The sequence below is a fragment of the Lepidochelys kempii genome, chromosome 3 (genome assembly GCF_965140285.1).
Source record: "Lepidochelys kempii isolate rLepKem1 chromosome 3, rLepKem1.hap1, whole genome shotgun sequence".
NCBI lineage: Eukaryota > Metazoa > Chordata > Testudines > Cheloniidae > Lepidochelys > Lepidochelys kempii.
In genome coordinates, this window is record NC_136382.1 from 192,297,544 (window position 1) to 192,319,658 (window position 22,115).

General features: G+C 44.7%; 1 protein-coding gene across 1 annotated transcript; it reads right to left on the reverse strand.

The window, feature by feature from the left end:
• Positions 1-13,969: 13,969 nt before the first annotated feature.
• LOC140908849 (uncharacterized) lies at positions 13,970-20,892 on the reverse strand. Its single transcript, XM_078851977.1, has 3 exons — positions 20,150-20,892; positions 19,424-19,562; positions 13,970-14,144 (listed from the first exon to the last, which is right to left on the reverse strand). Exons 1-3 carry the CDS (start codon positions 20,730-20,732, stop codon positions 13,970-13,972), a joined length of 897 nt encoding a protein of 298 aa, XP_078708103.1. The 5' UTR covers positions 20,733-20,892.
• Positions 20,893-22,115: the final 1,223 nt, after the last annotated feature.

A 22,115-nucleotide genomic window follows, 5' to 3' on the forward strand; every position in this document is an offset into this window, starting at 1 on the left:
GCACTCTGACATTATTTGCCTCCACGCATTCGTCTGTGCTCTGTCAGTGTGGGAGGACAGCATTAGCTCGGAGAACATTTCATCTCGAGTGCGTTTTTTTTTCTTTCTAAGCTTCACTAGCCTCTGGGAAGGAGAAGATCCTATGATCATTGAAACACATCCAGCTGGTGGAGAAAAAAAAAGGGACAGCGGTATTTAAAAAGACACATTTTATAAAACAGTTGCTACACTCTTTCAGGGTAAACCTTGCTGTTAACATTACATACATAGCACATGTGCTTTCGTTACAAGGTCGCATTTTGCCTCCTCCCACCGCGTGACTACCCCCTCAACCTTCCCCCCTCCCCGTGGCTAACAGCGGGGAACATTTCTGTTCAGCCACAGGCAAACAGCACAGCAGGAATGGGCTATACTGAGTGTCCCTGAAGAAAAGCACCGTATTTCAACCAGGTGACCATGAATTATATCTCACTTTCCTGAGGATAACACAGAGAGAGAAAGAACAGATTTTGGTTGAATGCCAGCAAACATACACTGCAATGCTTTGTTCTACAGTGATTCCCGAGTATGTGTTACTGGCCTGGAGTGATAAAAGTGTCCTACCATGAAGGACGAAATAAGGCTGCCCTCCCCAGAAACCTTTTGCAAAGGCTTTAGGACTACATCTAGGAGAACCGCAAATGCCAGGGCAAAGTAATCCTTTCACATGCTTGCTTTTAAACCATGTATAGCATTTTAAAAGGTACACTCACCAGAGGTCCCTTCTCCGCCTGCTGGGTCCAGGAGGCAGCCTTGGGTGGGTTCGGGGGGTACTGGCTCCAGGTCTAGGGTGAGAAACAGTTCCTGGCTGTCGGGAAAACCGGTTTCTCCGCTTGCTTGCTGTGAGCTATCTACAACCTCCTCCTCCTCATCATCTTCTTCGTCCCCAAAACCTGCTTCCGTATTGCCTCCATCTCCATTGAAGGAGTCAAACAACACGGCTGGGGTAGTGGTGGCTGAACCCCCTAAAATGGCATGCAGCTCATCATAGAAGCGGCATGTTTGGGGCTCTGACCCAGAGCGGCTGTTCGCCTCTCTGGTTTTCTGGTAGGCTTGCCTCAGCTCCTTCAGTTTCACGCGGCACTGCTTCGGGTCCCTGTTATGGCCTCTGTCCTTCATGCCCTGGGAGATTTTCACAAAGGTTTTGGCATTTCGAAAACTGGAACGGAGTTCTGATATCACAGATTCCTCTCCCCAAACAGCGATCAGATCCCGTACCTCCCGTTCGGTCCATGCTGGAGCTCTTTTGCGATTCTGGGACTCCATCATGGTCACCTGTGCTGATGAGCTCTGCATGGTCACCTGCAGCTTGCCACGCTGGCCAAACAGGAAATGAGATTCAAAAGTTCGCGGTTCTTTTCCTGTCTACCTGGCCAGTGCATCTGAGTTGAGAGTGCTGTCCAGAGCGGTCAGAATGGAGCACTCTGGGATAGCTCCCGGAGGCCAATACCATCGAATTGTGTCCACAGTACCCCAAATTCGAGCTGGGAACGTCGATTTAAGCGCTAATCCACTTGTCAGGGGTGGAGTAAGGAAATCGATTTTAAGAGCCCTTTAAGTCGAAATAAAGGGCTTCACTGTGTGGACGGGTGCAGGTTTAAATCGATTTAACGCTGCTAAATTCGACCTAAAGTCCTAGTGTAGACCAGGGCTAAGTTAATTGTATCCAGTTTGCAAATTAATTCCAATTCAGCAGTCTCTCGTTGGAGAAAGTCTTGAAGTCTTTTTGTTGTAATATTGCGACCTTTAGGTCTGTAATCAAGTGACCAGAGAGATTGAAGTGTTCTCCGACTGGTTTATGAAGGTTATAATTCTTGACATCTGATTTGTGTCCATTTATTCTTTTACGTAGAGACTGTCCAGTTTGACCAATGTACATGGCAGAGGGGCATTGCTGGCACATGATGGCATAAATCACATTGGTAGATGTGCAGGTGAACGAGCCTCTGATAGAGTAGCTGATGTGATTAGGCCCTATGATGGTGTCCCCTGAATAAATATGTGGACACAGTTGGCAATGGGCTTTGTTGCAAGGATAGATTCCTGGGTTAGTGGTTCTGTTGTGTGGTGTGTTGTTGCTGGTGAGTATTTGCTTCAGGGTGGGGGGGGGCTATCTGTAGGCAAGGACTGGCCTGTCTCCCAATATTTGTGAGAGTGATGGGTCGTCCTTCAGGATAGGTTGTAGATCCTTGATGATGCATTGGAGAGGGTTTAGTTGGGGGCTCAAGGTGATGGCTAGTGGCATTCTGTTATTATCTTTGTTGGGCCTGTCCTGTAGTAGGTGACTTCTGGGTACTCGTCTGGCTCTGTCAATCTGTTTCTTCACTTCAGCAGGTGGGTATTGTAGTCGTAAGAATGCTTGATAGAGATCTGGTAGGTGTTTGTCTCTCTCTGAGGGGTTGGAGCAAATGAGGTTGTATCGTAGAGCTTGGCTGTAGACGATGGATCGTGTGCCTAAAGCTTGTTTCTAAATAATTGGATTGTTTTTAATTCTGCTTTTGTGATTTGATGACTGTCATAGGAAAAAATACCAGTTATAAAGTAATTTCCATTTGATTTGCCCTCCACAAGTGTATTTGTGTGACTAGAGAATCATATACCTGGACATGTACTGGAGGACGCAGCAGGCTGCAGAACAGTGCTACTTACAAACACGGTACAGCAAATATAATGGTTGAATACTGCTAAGGGGCCTAGGAATCATGTTTTATTCCCGCCCTACCCCCTCAGATGTAATTCAACTGATAATTAGTCCCCCTGCTCTCATCCCCAAATTCTCTTTTAATGCTAAGGACAGATTGAAGTGCCAAACTTAAGGCTGGCCTTGATCACTGTGTCTGCTTTCCCCATAACTTGCTGGCCTTTGTGCTATTTAGCTAGATCCTCAGCTGGGATAAATCAGCATAACTCAGTGGAAGTAGCAACCCTAAGAGGCACAGCTCCAGAGGAGGTGGGGCAAAAAGACAGTTCTTAAGCCACCTTTGTGCTGGCCTGATCTGGGCTGCCTGCTGGCATGGGTCACACAGTCCAAAACCACTTTCAGGGTATAATGAACTCAAAATAGAAGTAGTTCCTTGCCCCTCTGAGCTAAATTCTTTCTCTAGAATTGAATCAGCAGGGCTCCTTCTGAACTCCTGTCACTGTCCCTGATTGTGGCCTGGCCCAGGCTCAGGCTGGTTCCTTTGGGGGTAGCCTAGGGAGCATCACACCTCTGGCTTCTGACAGGAACTATCTTTTTATTTTGGCCTGCTGGGCCTTGATTGGCTGTTGCTGGTTCCGAGCGCTTCTGGCTGCTGGAGGGCCAGATGTCACTGGCTCCCAAAATGGCTGCTCTTTTCCTCTCAGAGAGCTGTTTCCTGGGGTGTGGTGCGGCAGAGCAATAGGGGTTTCAGCTGAGGGCTGCGAAGGCCTGGCAGTTAGTACAGTGGTTTGTTTTTGATAAAACTTCTACTCGGAGATTAAATACAGGTGAAAGGATTGATTTTTCCCATTGCAGACTCTTGTGTAAATCAGAAGTATCTCCACTGAAGTCAGCTAAATTATTCCAGTGGGGAAGAATTGTGCTCAGACTTTGAACAATGTTTCTATTTCTTGTAAACCTTTCATTAATAGCACTTATCTAGAGGGAGAACAAGAAGTTTTTGCAGGATAAAGCACTGGTTTGTTTGTTTGTTTGTTTTTTTTAGATAGGAAATAGATTTTGATGTTGGTGGGACCATGATCTGATATTCTCTTTTGGGAATAAAAATTGGTTTTCCTGGGTATAACTCAGTCTGCTATGAGTCTTAGGAAACAATTTTTATCACTTGTGTCTGAAGTCAAGCTAATTAAAACAGATTTTAAATGGTTTTGTTCATGGAAATGCCAGAAAATGTATAATGTGGGAGTTGTTGTTGTTATTGTTATTATTATTATTATTATTATTATTTTTAAATCCTGATTAGGTGGCTGAATATTTGGACAGAAAAAGCAATAAGAAAGATACCTGTTTCAGTGATTCCTCTTTTACTGGTTTGAGATGTGAAAAACTGAATTGATGATTGATAATACTGGACAAGTTTTTTCATTTAGCGAATGGGGAACTTCTTATAATGCGATGTGTATTAGATTGATAGCTATATAGCACTTTATTCCTATTCTGATGACCCAGTTAGCTAAGAATAATTTTCTTTTTTATGCTTTCAGAATGTAGTGATTACTACTTTATCTATTTGTGTATTTTATATTTTATGGCCTTTGTTTGTCATACAAAATATTTCTAGGCGCTTCCAGTATTTCGGATGTATATGTAATAGGTATTTGGCTAATAATATAATACAAAATTAGGAGAGGCTGGCCGTACATTTGGAAAACTGCTCTTGGTTATCGAGCTTCCAGGGGATCTCTTTCACTTGCCAGGGCTAGGTGAATAATTGTGATTGCCACCTTCTTCCTCCCTGCACACCAGCCATGCAAGAACTAAAGGAAAGTGTTAAGTCAATATTATACATAAAAGTAGAGATAAAGATGGTAACAATGCCTATTATTACGGTTGCCTGATATTTCCCATCAAAATTGTTTTCAGCTGTTTATTACTTTGCCAAACATTAACTATTTGGGCTGAACATTTCCCATGCTGAGTATCTGCCTCAGGCTAAAGTCTTCTGGAAGAATTCAGCTAAAAAGGTTGTGCCATTTCCAAGAACAATGAAATCTTCCTAATGGAAAATAGCTGGTAGTTCCATGAGATCTCATTAAAAACTAGGAAATTAACTCCATGTCATCACTATGACTGCTTCTTCTAATTACTATAGTTCACAATTTATACTATCTCATTTAGTAGCATTTGTTGATAAAGGAAAAAAGTTACTTCACTTTTGACAAACTGGCTTAGGTGTTAGAATCTCAAATACACTCTTACCTTCTAAATTCCATATGGAATCACTAACACAAAATCTGCTTCACTTTCACAAGGTTATATGCACACATAGTTCCGGAGCAACACACAGCTCAGCATATGCAAATTGTACTTTTTAAAGTCTGTTTTGTTTAGAAGTTTAGCAATAAAGAGAACAAATAAAGAATGTAATGTTACTCATAATGGAGTCAGTCATTGATCAGAGCTTCATTAAGTGGGATTACTCACTATAATTTCTGCACCAGAGATCAGGGTGTCATGATTTGAATCTCTCTCTATTTTAGTTTAGCAAATTGAAAAAATAAATTGCTAGAGCAAAACATTAGAAAAAGTTTGATTCTAATGTTTTTTAAAGTGTTTACTTATAGGCAAAATTACTTTCCTCGCTTCGACTTTATTAACAATGGGAGACATACTGATTAAAATAATTTTTCAACAGAACACTTAAACAGAATTAAAGTAAATAAATACAAAGGATTCCAAGCTGCTTGTCAAAGGAAACCATTCCAATCCAGAATTTTGTGTTACAGTAATAAATAAAAAGAAACAGACTAGGTTCTCCTGTCATTTCCCAGCAATAGGTTTGCACATGTGTAACTGTGATAAGAAACGGACCCACTATCTATTTCATATATACTGAGGGTGAACAGATAGCAACTGTGGAAAAAGTGGGACAGGGGGTGGGAGGTAATAGGCGCCTATATAAGAAAAAAGTCCCAAAAAACGAGACTGTCCCTATAAAAACATCTGGTCACCCTATGTATACCTGAGATTTTATCCCCCCCAGTAGTGCAGTCAACTCTGCAGTGAGCCCATACAGCGTACCACTGACTTTAGGGGACTCTGGGCTGCGTAGGGGTCTATTTGCACACAGCTGCTTGCAGAATCAAAACCTAAGATTACATCTGGGAGTGTTCTGCACAATGCAGAATTTGTGAAGAATTTCATGTTTCTCCTGCAGAATTGGGGCTGCGGAGTTGCTGGCTGCCAGTAGGGGCTGTTGGACTCTGCAGAGCCCAGCTCGCAGTCAGTGTCGTGCCCAGCCCAGTAGGGACAGAGGCTGCATGCTTTGGCTGCCGTCTTGATCCTCATTCTTCTGAATATGGGCGAGGGCATGGGAGACTCAGCTCTGGCAAAGTGTGAGGAAGGGCAGGGCCGCACCACATACCACATCCATGGTGGGACAATAAAGAAGCTGTGGGGGGAGTAAAGGTTGTGGGGTGGAGGTATGTGAGCTCAGAGGGAGAGGGTGTGGGTGTCTGGGCTCTGGGGGTGTCCTGTGGCTAGGCTCTGAGGGCATAGGCGCTGACTCTCTGGGTAAAAAATGAGTGGGTGCTTAGTACCCACCAGCAGCCAGCTTTCCCCTCCCACCCACTGCCTCCCATACTCTAGAGGCCCCGCCAATCAACTCCTCCCCATCCCTCCCAGTGCCTGCTGCAATCAGCTGGGAGAAGGGGTGGTGTGGGGGCGGGGCTTGGGGCAGAGTGGGTGCGGGAAGATGTGGGTAGGGACAGTGCCTGGGGTGGAGTTGGAGGTTGAGCACCCTCAAAGCCTGGAGGAAGCTGACGCCTGTGCTGGAGGAAGAGGGGTGTCGATGTCTGAGCTCTGGGGGTACCCTGCAGCTGGGTCTGGTGGGTGTGGGGTGAACCTGTCTGGGCTCGGAGGGTGTCCCACAGCTGGGCTCTGGGGGAGAGGGGTATGGGTGTCTGGGTTCTGGGGTGCCCTGTGGCTGGTATCTAGGCTCGGGAGGTACCCCGTGGCTGGGCTCTAGGGGGAGGGGTGCAGGTGTCTGGGCTCTGGGGGCCCCATGCAGTCCTTCCAGCACCTCCCAACAGGACCTGAGTTGTCACAGGGGTTTCTTTAACTCTGTATTATTGGAGGAATCTTTTTTTGTTGTTGTGTGTATTGCTGATATACTTGTTGATAGGTATTTTGAAACAAATTACCAAAATAATTGAAACTGGAGTGATTATATTGTGTTATTTTGACAAAATATGCAGGATTTTTAATTTTTTGGTGCAATATTTTTAATATTTTGGCGCAGAATTTCCCCCAAAATATAAGATGATAGAGCTCCTCCATGGATAATAAACACCCACCCCAATCCATGGGGTGGGTGTTTATTATCAAGAATAAAGAAGTCAAATTTACAAGCATGAGAATAGGAGTGAAGATTTTGGTTTAAAATACACTCCCTAATGTATGGAAACTTACCCAAGCCATCTAAAAGTCTTAGATCTGCAAAACTGTCTAGAAATGTTACAAAAAGTTGTTTTCAATTAGGCAAAGATTTGTAGAAGAAAACATAGTTGCTACGATTCTGTACCCATGCGAATTAGTGACCTGAAAGCTCTGTACAACTCAGTAGCATTGTACAGATGCAGGGTTTTCAGGAGTGAATTCGAAGGGTCGTATTCAACAACAGTCTTAATCATGGGCAGTGGGTATAATAGACCAGGGAGGCAGGCGCATGGCATTTTCCATTCTCTGGCCTGGGGCTAGTTCGGCGAGCCTGGTGGTGCGGCTGGGGCTGGGGTAGGCCGGCTGGGGCTGCTCGGGCCAGCCCAGGCATGGAGTTGGCTGGCTGGCCAGCATGGCTGGGGCTGGCATGGGGCTGAGGTTGGCCAGCTGGCTGGCATAGCTGGGGCTGCCTGGGCTGGCCTGGGGCTGCTCGAGGTGGCCCAAGGCTGGGGTTGGCCTGAGATGAGGCCTGGTCGGCTGGCGAGGCTGGGGCAGCTTGGGCCAGCACGGGGCTGGGATCAGCCAACTGGTGGGGCTGGGACTGTTCAGGCTGGCGTGGGGCTGGGGTCAGCCGGTCATTGTGGCTGGGGCTGCTCATGCTGGTCCGAGGCTGGGGCTGGCCTGAGGTGGGAGCTGGGTGGCCAGTGGGGCTGGGGCAGCTTGGGCCAGCATGGGGCTGGGATAGGCTGGCTGGCATGGCTGGGGCTACTCAGACTGACCTGGGGCTGGGGTCAGCCAGCTGGCATGGCTGGAGCTGCTGGGGCTGGGGTTGGTCGGCCAGCTGGCACAGCTGGGGCTTGGGTCAGCCAGCTGGAGCTGCTCGGACTGACCCAGGGCTGGGGCTGCTCAGGCTGGGGCTGGGGTCGGTTGGCTGCTCCTTGATATTAACATAGTGCTACTGAGTAAACTTGTAGACTTCGTTGTTCTGTACAAACCAAATGTTAACATCCCATGTATTACGTAATTCTATTAATATTTTTTAAATTATTAACAGGCCTCTCTGATTTAGGTATTTTGACATGAATCTAGAAAGTCTGTTATAATTATCTTTTCAATGATGTACTTATTTAATATGGTTATCATTAACTCCAGTGAAGAGCATTCAGAATTTATCTTTATTCATGGTTGGCTGGGGGACAGCTATATAATTGTATAACATTGTATGACTTTCTCTTTACTGTGAGGGGTTTTTTTAGGGTGATTAATCTCTCTCTGGTAGTGTTTCTCTATCCTTTTCCTCTAGCACTTTGGAACCAGTCCTGCAAATACTCACTCATCTTTCATTCTTCTTTCCTCAAAATGTGGCATATATTATAAATTTCTTAATATTTAAGCATGTAGATTTCTGGGTCTGAGCCCAGATAGTATTTTTGCTATAATGCAATATGTAGAATTCAGAGGTAAGTGAAATCTCCTACCTAATTTTTAGTGTTCTTTGGGTGGCACATTGGCCCAACTGGAGTGAGTGGCATATGGCCAGGATTTCAGGATTTGTAGTTTTCTTTGTATTACAGTAATGCTTAGAAACCCCAACCAAGATCAGAGCCCAGTGTGATTAGCACTGAGCATACACCTAAGATGCAATGTCTGCCCCAAAGAGTTTAAAACTGGATCCACAAAGGGACTTCAGTGCCCAAACCCCAGATATAGGTGCCTAAATCCCAATTTTAGGCACCACTGTGTTCCACAACCTCCCTCTGTAGGTGACTAAACTCATTCTCCACCTACATTTTTGTAGCAGAAGTTCCTTAGGCACCTAAGTTTCTGCCTCTGGACATGTACATTATTGCCTCAGGCAAGTGTCCAGATGCCTATCTCATGCCTAAGCCCCAGGGTGATCCTCAAATCAGGGGAAGATAGGCATTCTCTGCCTGTGCTTCCTGTGGGGCCTGATCCAGTAGGCATGCTCAGAGGCTGACACAAAACAGATGGGGGTGGAGGAAGACCTTTAGCCCAGTGGTTAGGGTACTCACCTGAGATGGGGGAGACCCTGATTTAATGCACCCCACACTTGATGAGGAGAAAGGATTTGAATAGAGGCCTCCCACCTCTCAGATGAATACCCTAGCCACTGGACTATGGAGCGAGTCTCACTCTTTCTCTGGCCCAATTAATATTTAATTAAAGAAGAACAGTTTCAACAAGAGGCATGGAGAAAGACCCACATCAGAATATGTCCTAGTTGCAACATCTAAGTCTGTTTATGAATCTGGGCCTTACAGTCTAAATAGACAAGACAGACAAAGTGGAGGGGAACCGGACTCTTTTCCTGTATGAGAAAACTGAAGCACAGAGAGATTGTTATCACTGGAGTCTATTGGGGGTCACAATTGTGAGTGCCAATATTAGGTCAGACTGTCCAAATTGGGCAAACACCCCCAAACTGGTGGTATAGTCTAGAGTTAGATTTAACCAAACCAGCAATGTATGTGTGCTCCTGAGTCACTTTACTAGCTCACTATAAAGCCACTGACAATCCCCTTAGCACTCCAGTCTCATTTACCACTGGACTGCTGTGATGAAAGATATTTAAACCAAAGATCACCACACATTTGGTTCTTCCAGCTCCACGGAGATAGTCACTTACCACTAGGTCAGGGTATACTCCAGGGCTCACCAAAGACAATGCTGTTAGCCAATTCTTTTAAGAAACTAACTCAAAGTTTATTATATGAGAAAAGAAATTAGAGTTATTCAGAGGTTTAAAGCAGGTAAATTACATTACAGACAAAGTTTGTAAATCCAAAATGTTAGCAGGGATGTTATATCTGCTTGTTTCTGTGAGTCTCTCTGGTTTTCCAGATTAGTCCAGGGGAACTCAGTCCTTTGTTCAAAATTTCCTTTGTTAGCGTTCATTGATCCAGAGATAGCATAGGAAAGAGGTAATCAGGAGCCTTTGTTTTTGCCTTTTATACTCTTCAACCCTTTTGCTGGAAAAATCCTGGCTGTGTTATGGAGTCAGGCCTCCATTGCTTACGTGCTGGGTTGCACAGCTCCAAAGTCTACATGCAAATCGCAAATCTTTGTCTGCCTCTTCTGTGTGGAATGTGATATACAAGGTGTCTATGGGACTGACAAGTAGCAGTGTTTGTTTATAGTTCTTTTATTATTCCTGAAGAGCTAACCTGTGGGCATTTCCCAGACTCACAACAGGTCTGAGTTACAACCACATACAAAATTCCGTAACTCCATGCACAATATTGATACACATATTATAAAAAGATAATAATACGCTGCAGTTATAACTTTTCCAATGGTACCGTGCAAGGCATACTTTGTACAAAATTTATCACACTTTTGGAAAAGTGGAGACCATAGTAGTATAGATGGCCACCTTCCCCATTATATAGTATTGCAAAAGTGATTTGCCCAAAGTCCCAAAGGGAGCCTCTGTGGCTAAGCCAGGAATTAAAACCGGGTCTCTAGAGTCCTAGTCCAGTGCTGTAGGCAGAAGACCATCCATCCTACTGGATAAATTCTATTATGTTTATTTATGTAAAGCTTAAGAGGTTGAGAAAGAAGAGGTGGAGCAAGCAATATCCAGAACTGCAATTTCCTATTTTCACTAATTAAAGACTTAGCTGGAAAGCACTTATAAATTTCGTATATTTTCATTGCCTTTAATTAAGCTTGCCTTCGCATTGACAGCCTGCACCAATTACTTTTCTCAAGAGTAGCTAGAAAAACTACCCTGTCACAACAAGTGTAGGTTTATAGCATCTATAGAACGCAACTAGCATGAACCACTTCAAATCAATCTGTTTATAGTGCCCTATCTACTTATCTAGTGCTTCAATTCTCCACATGTCAGCATGTAAATCTAAGTGCCTTATTAATAGAAAAATTATAGTAAAAAACTATGACAAATCTATAATCACCTCCACTTCCACCTCCACACAAATTACCCTCCTGTACTAATCATTTAGCTTTGTTTGAAACAATACCCTTAAATATGCCTGGAATGATCTTATTCTACCTTCAGCTTCTTAAAAATAGCCCCCTAAATAAGCATAACATAAGATGCAGCAAAGCAGGCATTCACTGCTAAATCCTTTGTAGTTTTCAGGTTTTTAACATTTACTGAACCTATATAACTTGGAGATATTCTAAGCAATACATCTTATAAATATACGCGTGTGTATTTATATACCCACATACACATATCTATATATGAAAGCTTTTCATTTATTCTGAGTTTACTATTTCTCCTTCTGCCTCTCTTGTGGGTAGCTATGGATTTTTTTGCAATGCTCAATGTCCAGTGATACAGTCCCGGTGCAAATGCATCCCCATAGACATAAACAGGCATGGTGCCTGCACAGGACTGGCAGAATTGAGCTGGTCAGCCTTAGATTTTGGAATTCTCCTGGGAATGGTGCAGCCCACTGAACCCAAGCAACCCCACAAACTGATGAGAAGAGGGGAGGACCAGGTCCTGCCCTTCAACCATTCCACTGGGGGCAATGTGTACTCCCAAGAGCATGGAGGAAGCAGTCTCAGAGCCCCCATATGTAAAGGGACTCAGACAATACATGATGCTGGAGGATAAAAGAAAGCTGCTTGTGCATCCCCCTCCCTGCGTTCTGTTACAGGGGCCAGCCGGAAACTGGCCTTTTGTCATACAATAGTGGTGCTACATCCATTTGGGCTAGGGCTGTAGGATACTTTAGTTTTCTCTTATGAAGAATAGACCCAGAGGGGAGGCACAGCACTAACAGCAATGGAGTCAGCATATTGCCAATCCCAAACCTTTAAAACTCGTGTGCCAGGCACCAAAATACCCCCATGAGACTGACTTAAAAATCATGAATATATATATATATATATAATTTTTTTTTGTTATTTGCCTTCTGTTTTTTGAGGCTTTAGGGTGCATTTGAGTAACATTTTCAAGCTTTTCTCCAGAACGACGAGGGCTAGAAACTCATTTGTTTTTTCTTTCCTTTTTTAAATGAAAGCTGAGATTCTCACCTAATTACATGTCTCCAAGAGCTGAGGCTTTAAGTAAAATATCAAATATCACAAGACTTGCAATAAAATCATGAAGAGTTGGCAATACTGATTCAGTAGCACATCCATAGTTTCATTTTACAGAACCTGCTGCATGTTGATTGTGGCCATCTCTCTCTCCCAATATTTTCTGTCTCTCATTATTAATCTTCTCTCCACCTCTGAAAATGGTATATGCTTCTCTGAGATTATCTGTTGCGTGGGAGGTTGGGGTCCCCTGCAGACCCTGCTTAAGATCCTTTATACTGTCTTTATTTCTCCCCCTCTGGCAGACACTTGAGGGTCCTTGGAGCCAACAAACAAACAAAAAGTCTTTCCCCGTATTTCTTCCCTTCTGGGAGAAGGGAGTCCATGGGAAAATAATGAGAAAAAGGGTGACCTGAAACTTAGGCAATCTTCCTGGGATCAGCCTGTTGGGTTTAGTCTAAATGGCGTCTACCGCCAGTCCCTCCTTGTGGGGTGTACTGCTCTGGGGCAGGGTCATGCAGATTCAGGAGCAGTGAGGCTTGTCACTGTCTCCCTCTCAGCAAGTCTGTCTTGGTTGTCTGAGGCAGGGCTGCCCTCTTCTTGGCAGGTTTTCTTAAATTCAGTAATGTGGATTTAGTTCTGGATTGATGGCTTGGAGATTAAAGACCTCTATTCTCACAACATGTTCAGCACAGGCCGTGGCAGCATGAACTTCCCAACACTCTCCTTCCACTTTGCCCTGCTATTTCAATCCTTGACTTCCCTTCTGAGACTGCCATAAATTTTTGGTTAGTGATTCTCGTGAAGTTGCTATATGCTCTCTGGGAATTGGTCTCAAACCACCAACTAACTTTACTCACCTAAGATCACTGAATAGCCACCAGGCTAATGACTTTTGATCACTACCAGCCTGACCTAGTTTTCAATTTAAAGGTTATCATTATTATTTATTAGTAGTATTATGCTAGTAGAATAATATAAGCCTCCAAATGAGTTGAGACCCCAAGTGCTAGGTGCTGTACATACTATTCAAAGCTGATGAAAAGAGCTGCAGAGAAGAAGCAATTTTGCAGCATTCGGCAACAAGTTTTTATGGTCCTGCAAAACCCAGGAGCTGTGCTCCATGCTTTTTGGTACTGTGTACTGGCACCATATCTATTTCCATATATACAGATATAGAATTGTCTTGTAATACATACACTATATTCACATAGTAAGAGACATTCCTTGCTCCAAAGAGCTTATTACTTAATTAGACAAAGGAAGTATTATTATCCTCATTTGACAAACGGGGAAATTAAGCACAGAGGTTAGTGACTTGCCCAAGATCCCACCATGATGTCTGTGGGCAGAGCTAGGAACTGAACTTTGTTTTCTTGAGTTCCAGTCCCGTATCTTAACTTCAGGACCACTCTTCCTCTTTAGCCCTGTAACTACTCCTTTGAACCTTCCAGCTGTCGTCTTGCACAATTTTTACTTCACGGTGCATTACTTAAGAGTCCTCATATTAAGAGAATGCAGATGCACTCCAGTAGAAACAAATTCTATGACAGATTGTTAACAAAGGGTTTGACATGAGTAAAAGATGATTTGTACCTAGTCAGAAGCTGTTTGGGGAATGCTACAAACCACCACTGTACCTTAAGAGATGACTTGTATTCTCTAATATCACCATAGGAGTTTCCTCTAAGAACTGAAATGATGCTCACGTTTCATTTACAAGCTAATCAGACCTGTAGCAGACAGTGTTTAAAAATGACATTTATTCAGATGTTTTGCTAAACAGCAGATGTGCTTTGCTCAAGCATGCAAATGTCAAGGAGCAGAGCACCTAGCAACCAGTTTGTAAGATATTTTCGGCACGCAGACAGGATTCTTGGCACATAATAACAGTGTCTCCTTATGCTCTAAAACAGAACCTTCCATCATTCCACTGAGTAGCTGGGTTGTGTTCATTAACCTTTTGTAAATTGTCCCATTAACAATGCACCTATGAAAAATTAATGATACAGCACATGATAAATTAGAAACCCTCCCATCAGTAATCATCCTAGTTAGCTCCTGTTCTCTGAAACATATGGCCAGTCCATAAGCTTTTTACATAGGGACACCTTATGTTTCATTAACCTTTAATAACAAATGCACCTTGTTTGTCCCTTAGATTTCTGTTCATTCCTCATATTTTGCCTTTATCAGGCCCTTTATCAATATGCTGAATTTTCTGGGAAGTCTGTCTGTTACAAATTTCCTTATCGAGATTTTTGTCCCTCATTCAACAGGGTCTGGGGGTTCCTTTGAAGGTATCATTAAAATAAAATCAGACTTGAAGGTGTTCAGTGCAGGACTGAGTTCCTTGGCACCTGATCATCTTCTCACTGAGGTCAGTGTGAACAAACCCAGACCACTGTGAAGTGGTGGCAGTGGGCTATTATTAAAGTTGCAAATAATTTCTTTATTAGGGCTGGGCAAATGGCTAGTCTTTGTCACCAGTCCAAACTGGCGTCAGTGCTGTAGTGATGTAAGAACCTAGATAGCAGGAAGAGCTCATGCTTCAGGACTCAGAGGCTGTTGCCAGTGAGTGGGTGGCAAGAGAAGGCTGACTGCATGGGTAAATGTTCTCCTCTGCTAACCACATTCCAAAGATGGACACCGGAGCACAGGTTGATCCGGGCTGGCATTGTCATGATATTTCTACACAAATGCCAGCACATGACAACACACTCCATACTTGCTAAATGCTAAGGCTAAAACACACATTTTGTGTCCATATCTATTACGTTTGTATAGTTTCCCTTTAGGAAAGTGGTTGTTTATCAGAAATTGTGATTTCTAGAAGTCACAAGTCCAGGATGGGCAGGAATGGTGTCCCTAGCCTCTGTTTGCCAGAAGCTGGGATTGGGTGACAGGACATGGATCACTTGATGATAACCTGTCTGTTCATTCCCTTTGGGGCACCTGCCATTGGCCACTGTCAGAGGACAGGATACTGGGCTTGATGGACCTTTGGTCTGACCCAGTATGGCTGTTCTTATGCTCTTACAACTGAGTACATGTTATGGACCTTTGGTAACTTGGCCCCAGATCCTTAAAGGTATTTAGGTTCCTAACTTCTGCTGAAATCAATTGGAATTAGGCAGTTAAATACCTTTGAGGGTCTGGGTCTTGCTGCTTAATAGAAAGTCTGTCTGATGCCAAGAACCCCCTTTATGCTGAGAACATGTTAGGCTAGAGTGGAGTGTCATACTCCAAGGACCTACTCATAGTATGACATAGTTCTGGTCTCCTTGTCTCAAAAAGGATATAACTAAATAGAAAAGGTTCAGAGAAAGGCATGAAAACACTTAAGATAGGGAAAGATAAAAAGATTAGGACTCTTTCATGAATGAGGGGATGAGCAAGGTACGTACAATGTGGAAGGGATATTAAACCTCCTATTTCAGGGTGTAAGTCAATCTCTAACTGTTTGAGACCATAGTGAGACCTAATGTGTATGGGGGGTGCAGGGGAGGCAGATTATCCCACATCTTCCTACTGTGGGGTTCTTATTCCTTCCTCTGAAGCATCTGGTGCTGACCAACACCAGAAACAAGACACTGGGCTAGATGGACCTTGGGTCTGATCCAGTCTGGCAATTCCTGTGTCCATAAACTAATTAAAGGTGTATCAAAGGTCATTTAGTAATCTCCCATTTGTCTCTCATAATTAAAGGAAGGGATATCCAATGGAGTTAAAAGGCAACACACAGCTGATAGAAGGAAATACTTTTTAACACAATGAACTATTAACAAAATAGAACTCATTAACAAAAGCTGTCTTTGAGAATCAGAGTTTAACTGGATTTTTTAAATGATTAGGCTTCTATATGAATAAAAAGAAGAGCAGCCACAGTGTCACCTACAAAGATATAAATTATTATTCTAAAAAATTAACTTGAGTGTTTCAAGCAAAAGGCAAGGAATACTAATACTTAGACTTCAGGGTCTAAGCCAATCAGTGACTAACAGGAAATTTCACACATTTGCATATTCTTGTATGAATACCAATTCCAGCTAATTCATGTGTAGTTGTACACCTTGGTCTGGAGCACCTGATACAGGCCTGTGATGGAGGCAAAATATTGGACTAGATGTTCCATCGGCAATTCCATGACCCAATAGGGAATTAATAACTATGTTCATAGAAATTTGTCATTGTAATGCTTAGTGAAAGATCATAAACAAAGATCCTTTCTCAACCCCAGTGCTAAGCACTGCTTCTCATTTGTCTAGCTGATAAATGAATGTGAAAATCTTTGATTTTACCAAGCCGATATAAGAATAATATATGACAAGGCTTGTATCTTAGATGCCCTTTGAGAGGCTTGACGAGGATGTCCTGGGGTATTTATCAGGCTGTATCTTGCTTCAAATACATGTCCTAGTAACGTATATATGCCAAAGGAGAGGAAGAATGATTCAGTGGTTAGAGCACTAGTTTGAGATTTGATAGATTTTGGTTTAATTCCCTGCTCCAACACAGACATCCTGTGGCATGTTGGGCAAATCCACTTAGGGTATGTCTACACTACGAAATTAGGTCGAATTTATAGAAGTCGGTTTTTTTGAAATCGGTTTTATATATTCGAGTGTGTGTCCCCCCACAGAAAATGCTCTAAGTGCATTAAGTGCATTAACTCGGCGGAGCGCTTCCACAGTACCAAGGCAAGTGTCGACTTCCGGAGCGTTGCACTGTGGGTAGCTATCCCACAGTTCCCGCAGTCTCCGCTGCCCATTGGAATTCTGGGTTGATATTCCAATGCCTGATGGGGCTAAAACATTGTCGCGGGTGGTTCTGGGTACATATCGTCAGGACCCCGTTCCCACCCTCCCGCCCCCCGTGAAAACAAGGGCAGACAATCATTTCGCGCCTTTTTTGTCTGCTGCCAGCCAAAGATGTAAAGGATAGATGGAGTGGGTCAGAACAAGAAATAGACCAGATTTGTTTTGTACTCATTTTCCTCCTCCCCGTCTAGATCACACTGCAGTCAGTCACAGAGAAGGCGCAGCGAGGTTAATCTAGCCATGTATCAATCAGAGGCCAGGCTAACCTCCTTGTTCCAATAACAACGATAACTTTGGTGCACCATTTCTTATTGGAACCCTCCGTGCAGTCCTGCCTGAAATACTCCTTGATGTACAGGCACACCTTTTGTTGATTTTAGCTCCCTGAAGCCAACCCTGTAAGCCGTGTCGTCAGTCGCCCCTCCCTCCGTCAGAGCAACGGCAGACAATCGTTCCGCGCCTTTTTTCTGTGTGGACGCCATACCAAGGCAAGCATGGAGGCCGCTGAGCTCATTTTGGCAATTAGGAGCACATCAACCACCACACGCATTATCCAGCAGTATATGCAGCACCAGAACATGGCAACGCGATACCGGGCGAGGAGGCGACGTCAGCGCGGTCCCGTGAGTGATCAGGACATGGACACAGATTTCTCTGAAAGCATGGGCCCTGCCAATGCATGCATCATGGTGCTAATGGGGCAGGTTCATGCTGTGGAACGCCGATTCTGGGCTCGGGAAACAAGCACAGACTGGTGGGACCGCATAGTGTTGCAGGTCTGGGACGATTCCCAGTGGCTGCGAAACTTTCGCATGCGTAAGGGCACTTTCATGGAACTTTGTGACTTGCTTTCCCCTGCCCTGAAGCGCATGAATACCAGGATGAGAGCAGCCCTCACAGTTGAGAAGCGAGTGGCGATAGCCCTGTGGAAGCTTGCAACGCCAGACAGCTACCGGTCAGTTGGGAATCAATTTGGAGTGGGCAAATCTACTGTGGGGGCTGCTGTGATGCAAGTAGCTCACGCAATCAAAGATCTGCTGATATCAAGGGTAGTGACCCTGGGAAATGTGCAGGTCATAGTGGATGGCTTTGCTGCAATGGGATTCCCTAACTGTGGTGGGGCTATAGACGGAACCCATATCCCTATCTTGGCACCGGAGCACCAAGCCGGCGAGTACATAAACCGCAAGGGGTACTTTTCGATAGTGCTGCAAGCTCTGGTGGATCACAAGGGACGTTTCACCAACATCAACGTGGGATGGCCGGGAAAGGTGCATGATGCTCGCATCTTCAGGAACTCTGGTCTGTTTCAAAAGCTGCAGGAAGGGACTTTCTTCCCAAACCAGAAAATAACTGTTGGGGATGTTGAAATGCCTATATGTATCCTTGGGGACCCAGCCTACCCCTTAATGCCATGGCTCATGAAGCCGTACACAGGCAGCCTGGACAGTGGTCAGGAGCTGTTCAACTACAGGCTGAGCAAGTGCAGAATGGTGGTAGAATGTGCATTTGGACGTTTAAAGGCGCGCTGGCGCAGTTTACTGACTCGCTTAGACCTCAGCGAAACCAATATTCCCACTGTTATTACTGCTTGCTGTGTGCTCCACAATATCTGTGAGAGTAAGGGGGAGACGTTTATGGCGGGGTGGGAGGCTGAGGCAAATCGCCTAGCTGCTGGTTACGCGCAGCCAGACACCAGGGCGGTTAGAAGAGCTCAGGAGGGCGCGGTACGCATCAGAGAAGCTTTGAAAACCAGTTTCATGACTGGCCAGGCTACAGTGTGAAAGTTCTGTTTGTTTCTCCTTGATGAAACCCCCCGCCCCTTGGTTCACTCTACTTCCCTGTAAGCTAACCACCCTCCCCTCCTCCCTTTAATCACCGCTTGCAGAGGCAATAAAGTCATTGCTGCTTCACAGTCATGCATTCGTTATTCATTCATCACACAAATAGGGAGATGACTACCAAGGTATCCCAGGAGGGGTGGTGGAGGAGGGAAGGAAAATGCCACACAGCACTTTAAGCACAGCACTTTAAAAGTTTACAACTTTAAAATTTATTGAATGACAGCCTTCTTTTTTTTGGGCAATCCTCTGTTGTGGAGTGGCTGGTTGGCCGGAGGCCCCCCCACCGCGTTCTTGGGCGTCTGGGTGTGGAGGCTATGGAACTTGGGGAGGAGGGCGGTTGGTTACAGAGGGGCAGCAGTGGCAGTCTGTGCTCCAGCTGCCTTTGCTGCAGCTCAACCATACACTGGAGCATTCTGGTTTGGTCCTGCAGCAGCCTCAGCATTGAATCCTGCCTCCTCTCATCACGCTGCCGCCACATTTGAGCTTCAGCCCTGTCTTCAGCCCGCCACTTACTCTCTTCAGCCCGCCACTTACTCTCTTCAGCCCTCCACCTCTCCTCCCGGTCATTTTGTGCTTTCCTGCACTCTGACATTATTTGACTCCACGCATTCGTCTGTGCTCTGTCAGTGTGGGAGGACAGCATGAGCTCGGAGAACATGTCATCGTGAGTGCGTTTTTTTTTCTTTGTAAGCTTCACTAGCCTCTGGGAAGGAGAAGATCCTGTGATCATTGAAACACATGCAGCTGGTGGAGAAAAAAAAAGGGACAGCGGTATTTAAAAAGACACATTTTATAAAACAGTCGCTACACTCTTTCAGGGTAAACCTTGCTGTTAACATTACATACATAGCACATGTGCTTTCGTTACAAGGTCGCATTTTGCCTCCTCCCACCGCGTGACTACCCCCTCAACCTTCCCCCCTCCCCGTGGCTAACAGCGGCGAACATTTCTGTTCAGCCACAGGCAAACAGCCCAGCAGGAATGGGCTATACTGAGTGTCCCTGAAGAAAAGCACTCTATTTCAACCAGGTGACCATGAATGATATCTCACTCTCCTGAGGATAACACAGAGAGATAAAGAACGGATTTTGGTTGAATGCCAGGAAACATACACTGCAATGCTTTGTTCTACAGTGATTCCCGAGTATGTGTTACTGGCCTGGAGTGATAAAGTGTCCTACCATGAAGGACGAAATAAGGCTGCCCTCCCCAGAAACCTTTTGCAAAGGCTTTAGGACTACATCTAGGAGAACCGCAAATGCCAGGGCAAAGTAATCCTTTCACATGCTTGCTTTTAAACCATGTATAGCATTTTAAAAGGTACACTCACCAGAGGTCCCTTCTCCGCCTGCTGGGTCCAGGAGGCAGCCTTGGGTGGGTTCGGGGGGTACTGGCTCCAGGTCTAGGGTGAGAAACAGTTCCTGGCTGTCGGGAAAACCGGTTTCTCCGCTTGCTTGCTGTGAGCTATCTACAACCTCCTCCTCCTCCTCATCTTCTTCGTCCCCAAAACCTGCTTCCGTATTGCCTCCATCTCCATTGAAGGAGTCAAACAACACGGCTGGGGTAGTGGTGGCTGAACCCCCTAAAATGGCATGCAGCTCATCATAGAAGCGGCATGTTTGGGGCTCTGACCCAGAGCGGCTGTTCGCCTCTCTGGTTTTCTGGTAGGCTTGCCTCAGCTCCTTCAGTTTCACGCGGCACTGCTTCGGGTCCCTGTTATGGCCTCTGTCCTTCATGCCCTGGGAGATTTTCACAAAGGTTTTGGCATTTCGAAAACTGGAACGGAGTTCTGATAGCACGGATTCCTCTCCCCAAACAGCGATCAGATCCTGTACCTCCCGTTCGGTCCATGCTGGAGCTCTTTTGCGATTCTGGGACTCCATCATGGTCACCTGTGCTGATGAGCTCTGCATGGTCACCTGCAGCTTGCCACGCTGGCCAAACAGGAAATGAGATTCAAAAGTTCGCGGTTCTTTTCCTGTCTACCTGGCCAGTGCATCTGAGTTGAGAGTGCTGTCCAGAGCGGTCAGAATGGAGCACTCTGGGATAGCTCCTGGAGGCCAATACCATCGAATTGTGTCCACAGTACCCCGAATTCGAGCTGGGAACGTCGATTTAAGCGCTAATCCACTTGTCAGGGGTGGAGTAAGGAAATCGATTTTAAGAGCCCTTTAAGTCGAAATAAAGGGCTTCACTGTGTGGACGGGTGCAGGTTTAAATTGATTTAACGTTGCTAAATTCGACCTAAAGTCCTAGTGTAGACCAGGGCTTAGTCTCTCTGTGTCTCGCTTCCCCGTCTGTCAATCTGTTACGCTGCTGAGAGAACATATATTTAAAGGTCATAGGCTCTTGGATACTATGGTGATGGGGTCATATAAATACCATAGCTACATAATACCTTGTCTCACTTCATTGCACTTTATCCTGCAAGGTGTTGAGCACTGTGGCTCAGTTCAGGAGTGCGCTTCTTAAGCACCTGGGTAGCTTATTACTGGGCATGGCTTTAAGGATGTGAGCAGTTTCAGTGAAGTCAATGGGACTACTCATACTTAAGCGCTTTTCTACAGGATCGAGCTTTTAGTGAGTGTCAATGCAACGGAACAATCCTTTCCATTGAGTGAAATGCAATAATTTGAAAACTGTGAGAGCACGATACTTCTTACATCAGTTTAACTGGATGTGTAATGACTAAGTTGCATTGCTTGCCTGCTAAGAGTATAAAGTCCGTTGCTGCTTTCGTGAAGTCTTGCTATTTTAACTTAATCTTTTAGCAGGGGCTGTGAACAGATTGCAATTTCCTGCATCTTGGGAGAAGTAGGGAATTAGGTCTCTCTTTAAGGAAATCTGGCATTTAAAAAAATTTCTTTTTTCCAATTGAATCAACAGTTTGAAGGCTTTTACTCAGCATGAATTACGAAACACTGGAAGAGTTGTGAAATACTGACATTGCCACAAAAGAAAAAAGAAAGACTCACTTTCTGCTGTGCTGCAGTTACTTTTCTGCTTTTTCACAGATATATTGCTAGGAAGGAGGGTACATGTCTGGTAACATCAGACCTATTCAGTAATGCTGAAATATATATATATAGGGTCTGGTTCTCAGCTAGTGTAATTTAGCATAGCTCCTCTAAAACCAGCTATGTTGATTCCACCAGCTAAGGATGCTGGCCTATTGGTTACAACAATCTTCATCACTGCTCATTCAATTCAAACCTTGTTAGTTTTCATATGTATGGAGAGTACACCGGCCATGGCAAATGTCACGGGCTGCAGATCAGATTCATTTTTCAGATGAT

What these genes read in the sequence shown, in the direction of transcription:
- LOC140908849 (XM_078851977.1), bottom strand. Translation starts at nt 20,732, where the DNA reads ATGCAGAGCTCATCAGCACAGGTGACCATGATGGAGTCCCAGAATCGC. An exon ending in AGGCGGAGAAGGGACCTCTG is followed by an intron (nt 19,563 to 20,149) that starts GTGAGTGTACCT and finishes TTTCTCCACCAG; the next exon opens with CTGCATGTGTTTCAATGATC. An exon ending in GACAGAGCACAGACGAATGC is followed by an intron (nt 14,145 to 19,423) that starts GTGGAGTCAAAT and finishes AATTTTTCATAG; the next exon opens with GTGCATTGTTAATGGGACAA.